The sequence below is a fragment of the Lolium perenne genome, chromosome 6 (genome assembly GCF_019359855.2).
Source record: "Lolium perenne isolate Kyuss_39 chromosome 6, Kyuss_2.0, whole genome shotgun sequence".
NCBI classification, from domain to species: Eukaryota; Viridiplantae; Streptophyta; class Magnoliopsida; order Poales; family Poaceae; genus Lolium; species Lolium perenne.
The window spans coordinates 260,550,808-260,555,915 of NC_067249.2; the positions used below are offsets into that span (position 1 = coordinate 260,550,808).

The window sequence follows — 5,108 nt, forward strand, 5'->3', positions numbered from 1 at the left end:
TGTATCACTCTTCCGAGCTTAATTTCCGTTGCAAATGTGAACTGAACCTAGAAAGAAAAGGGCGTACACATTAAAATATCAGTTTTCCTAATTTTCAGTTAACTGTAAATTAGCTTAAATCTGAGTCGACCGACTCCTAGATCATAAGGTTGCACAATGATTCATGCTAGCATGGGGCCGTGCTTCAGTGTCCCGCCCTCAAAATAAAAGTTGAAGGGGTAAATGTGTGTTTGGTTCGTGACCAAAAAATATGGATGATCCCATCCCAAGAGCTGAATATTTCTTAGAAAAGTTGGACTAGATGGTCCGCCAATTTCATGACTAATCTCACCAACCGCCACGATCGCGCATGAGAGTCCATGGCCGTCGACACGACTCCGGCACCCGTCATCATCGTCTGTGTGGCTCCACAGCTCGGCGACGGCCACCGCGTCACGGCGAGCGGCGGGCTTTCTTTTCTGCATGGCTCTCCAGCTTGGCATCGGCGGCCTCCATGATGCGGTGAGCGGTGGGCTTGATTTTCAACGTGGCTCCCCAGCTCGGCGTCGGCAGCCTCCATGGCGTGGCGAGCAACGAGCTTGCTACGTCTGCGCGGCACCTAGTCGATAGCGACATCCTCGCAAAATACGTGTGGGTGGTGACCTTACTAAGCCCGGGCAGGCGGCAGCCCCGCTAGGTCCGGCCTCCGCCACAAAGGGAAAACGATCCGTTAATTACATATTAACCGTTGTGTTAATGGCATATTTATCCTTTTCTATCAAGCGTTAATAAAACATATTTTCATCCCATCCCATCCCATCCCATCCCGTACATATTTGTGCAGGAACCAAACACACACGTTAAGTTAATCAACGAAGGGGTATCAGAAGATCCTAGCCGTCCAAACAGACCAAAGTTTAGAAGGGGGGGACACCGGAGCAAAAGCCGCTAGCATGAGGGGTTGCAACTGGTTGCACATGGCGATTGCAATCGAGGGAGAAAACGCATTGACCATTGATTCTTCATGTTTCGAGCTAGTCATAAGTTGTAACTGACGAAATCGTCCCAAACTGTTGGCTTAGTTCAGGATGCATGCGTCATAAGTTGCAGCATGTGTTGTAATTCAAATTCGACGACATATTTGCCTGAGTGAGAATTTGTTTACTTATCTAAAAATTAGTCACGCGCGCCCTCAATAAATATCTAAAACATCCTTATAATAGAGGGAGTAGACATGAGAATTTGAATCTGAACTCGTATCCATGCATGCATGATGCATGATTCAGTATTATGACTCACACACACCCGTACATACACGACACGTACGTACACATGAACATCACCTCACTCACAACTTACAATATCGATCTGCTAGCTGAACACGTAGTACAAACTAGCTACAACCTTTAAGCTGGCACTATATAAATTACAGGAAAAAAAGACTGCTAATAATACATACTCGTGCGTGTTTGGATGAACACACTACGTACTTTCTTGGTGACAAAATCAAGGCTATATATGAAAGCATGAAGCAAACACTCAAGGCTAATAATCGATCGAGCAGGTGAGAGATGGTCTCAGGATCAGTCGTGGAGGTGGCGGTCGAGCTTGATGATGGTTGAGAGGTTCATCGGGGAGATGTAGTCGGTGGTGCCAGAGACATACTGCTGCGCGATGAGCCTGTTGGCGCGCTCCGTGGGGTGGAAGGCGTCCCAGAACACGAACTGGTCCCTGTCGGCGCACAAGCTCGACACCATGGTACAGATCCCGATCCCGTTGTAGGGTCCCTGCCCGCAGCAAGCCACGCTGGCCGTGACGAAGCCGTGCGCGCGCGGGTCGTCGATGAAGTCGGCGTGCATCCGCCTGGTGTTCACCCCGACGTACACCGGCCCGTTCCCTCCGGCGCCGTTGCCGACCTCGGCGTTGAGCTCGGCGAGCATGGCCTCCAGCTGCGGGTTGTAGGCCTCCGACGCGCGCTGCAGCTCCGGGTCGCAGCGGCCGTCGAGGCTGTGGAGGGCCAGCTCGGCGGGCACGCAGCCGATGGGGCCGACACCGGTGACGAGGATGCGGCGCGCGCCCAGGCCGTGGATGCGGCGGAGCACCTGCTTGTACTCGGACAGGATGTACTTGATGTAGTCGGGGAGGGAGAACTCCCGGGAGCGCACGGAGTAGGGGATAAGGTAGTAGTTGTTCACGAAGTCGTTGCCGCCCAGGGTGATGAGCGTCAGAGCGCCGGCCACGACGCGCGCCGCCTGGTCGGGGCCGATGAGCTTGGCCAGTCGGTGCTGGTACTGCTCGAAGTAGGTCAGCTGCTTCGAGATACGGATGATGTTCGCCTGCATGCGCGCAAGAATGATCGTTGGTTAGACAATACTACTCTACTACGTACCTTGTTAACTGTTAGTGAAATCATTAACGTATCGTACGAATTGGATGCCGGTGTCGTTGAGGATCCCGATGCCGGCGGAGGCGAAGTTGGCGCCGACCAGCAGCTTGTCGCCGTCCAGCTCCGGGCTAAGGTACGGCAGCACCGGCTCAGACCCCAGGGACTCGCCTGCATGCAACACATTTCAATCAGTTAAGGTTAACGATCAAGTGCATTCAAGAAGCAACGAAAAGCTTGGCAATGGCGACGCCACTCAACTGATAAGGTCGGGCACGTTCTTGCCGTTGGAGAAGCGCCCGGTGGCGCGGTGATCGGGAGTGTCGATGCCGTACGGCCACGAGTCGGCGCGCGCCGTCGTGACCAGGTAGTTGTTGTTGCCGTTATCCACCAGCGAGTCGCCGAACACGAAGAAGGCGCGGGCGGCGCGCGCCGCCGGCACCGCCTGCAGCAGCACCAGCGCGCACACCACCACGGGGAGCCAGGAGGAAGACGCCATTACAGGTAAGGTATGTGAGTGTGTACCTAAGTGTGTCTCTGAACTACACTCCAGTGCACTGCACACTACACTGAGCTTGTTTGTTTAATGGGTGCTTTGCAACGTCGCGCTCGGACGCCATTTATAGTGGTGCCGGTGACCATCCCTCGCTAGATCACGTCGTCGTCGCCGGAATTTACTCCATTGTGGCCCGTCCGGTGCGCGGGTTGGTACACTGCGCTGCGCTGCAGGCTCGTCACAGTCCTTGCGCGTGGACCTTCAATTCTCTTGTAATTACGTCGTGTAGTTGTAGGTGGTTCTTTGCCGGTTTTGAGCTTTGGCTGGGATAGGCATCAGATGTGCGTTGGATTTTTGCAGCAGCCTCACTTCGGCTGCAGTCTGTCAGTCAGTCAGTTAGTCAGTCTATCAGTCACATGAATGATGGTATGGGCTCCGACTGATTCAGAAAACTGAGGATAGAATTAACTTCTTACTATTAGGGTTTGTCAGAATCTTCTCTGTAAGATCATCTACAGTTCTTACTGAGATTGGAACAATTGATTACTTAGAAAGCTAGAAGGAGGATAGCTGAACGTTCAGAGCACATTCAGCGATGTTCAAGCGTGAAGCATGTAGAACAACTTCAGTACTGCAGAGGTGAACTAAATTTGGTGTTCAAAATAGATCCATCTTAATATCTGTCCAACACATGGATCCTGGTACAACTAGTAGTCTAGTACTCCTCATCAATTCGAAGAGAAAGATAAAAAAATGGAAAACAACGTTTCAGGGGGGAAGAAAATGCAAAAGAGCTTCTGGAATTTCAGACAGATTACTCGATCTGGAGTTGCTGAAAAACATCGCTTTGCAAGATGATCATGAACCCAATCTATACAGCTCGTGCTTCACAGTGAAGGCAACTCGTTATTCAAGAGGGCAGTTGGATCTATCATCTACCCGATGATGCCTTGATTTAGATGAGATGTAGTAGCTGTAAGAGCATCCCCACTCGTTGGCGCTCCCCACGCCCAAATCCGGCTAAATTTTCGTCCGGATTGGAGGAAGATTTGGCGTGGGCAGGAGTAGTTTCCCAGCCGCGTGCCCAGGCGAAGACGACGATGCAAATTTGAAAAACGGAAACTTGACAAACTACGGCTAAAAACGGGCGAAATTAGACTAAATTTAATGATATTCACTATATAACGGGCGAAGTTCATACATAGAGGCCGAATTCGACTATATTTCGAATTCGGCTAGGGGAATTCAACTGCTAATTTAAAAACACGGCGTTCTACATGCCGAAATGGCGGTAGAACACCGTGTAGTCGCCGCCGTCGTCGTCGGAGCCGTCGTCGTCGACCTGCGGCGGCGCGGCCTGGCTGCTGCTGCCCTGGCCGGCGTCTCCCCACCGAGGCGGGGATGGCTTGTACCATTCGTCGTCCGACGCTTCGAGGTCGACGAATGGGACGGCGACGCCAGATGGAGGTGTCGCAGGCCGGCGGTAGCGAGCGACGTCGGCGGCGGCGGTTGGAGTGGCGGCGCGGGCGGCGAGTTGCCGCGCGGCGGCCAGGTCCATCGCCTCGCCGTCGCTGCTCCGCCTCCTGGCGCTCCCAGTCGCGCCTCGACCACTCCAGGGCGGCGTCCTCGGGGAGGGCGTTGTCGGTGGGCACCAGGTCCTTGAGCGACCTGGCGATCGCCTCCGCAACGGCAGCCTCCTCCGCGCGCTTCGCCTCCTCCTCGGCGAGCCTGTTCGCGGCGGCGTTGGTGGCGGCAGCGCCGTCCTCCTTCTTCGCCGACTTCCTCTTCCGCCCACGCTGCGTGGAAGAGGGTTGGTCGCGGATGACGAGGGCGCCGCTGCGCCCTCTGGTCGGCGGAGGGGACGATGGCTCCTTCTTGACGCGCGCCGGCGCCGGCGTCGACGGAGACGTCGCCTCCCTTTTCACCGGCGCCAAGGACCGCCTCGGCGCCGATCCGGAAGACGACGAGCTGGCAGCCATGCGCCGTGGCTGCCAGACGTTTCCCCGGCGGCGGCTCGCCGATGCCCTCGATGCAGGGGCCATCGTCAGCACGGGGAAGTTTCCGCCCTCGATGTGCTCGAGGACGTTCTCCAGCGTCCGGCCCGGCGCGCTCCACCAACGTCGGCGTCCCGCGGCGTTGTTGCGCGCAGGCGGAGGCGGCGGGCCGTCGTAGGCCGCCAGCTCCCGCTCCCACCGCCGGAGGAAGTACGAATTCCACCGCGTGTAGTTGTCGGGGTGGTGGCGCGGGTCG

The 5,108-nt window shown here is 55.4% G+C and overlaps 1 protein-coding gene across 1 annotated transcript; it reads right to left on the minus strand.

The window, feature by feature from the left end:
* Positions 1-1,220: 1,220 nt before the first annotated feature.
* Positions 1,221-2,951, minus strand: LOC127305364 (GDSL esterase/lipase At5g33370). Its single transcript, XM_051335776.2, has 3 exons — positions 2,624-2,951; positions 2,406-2,533; positions 1,221-2,315 (listed from the first exon to the last, which is right to left on the minus strand). The coding sequence occupies exons 1-3, from the start codon at positions 2,859-2,861 to the stop codon at positions 1,563-1,565; spliced, it is 1,119 nt and encodes a 372-aa protein (XP_051191736.1). The 5' UTR covers positions 2,862-2,951; the 3' UTR covers positions 1,221-1,562.
* Between the last annotated feature and the right edge of the window lie 2,157 nt (positions 2,952-5,108).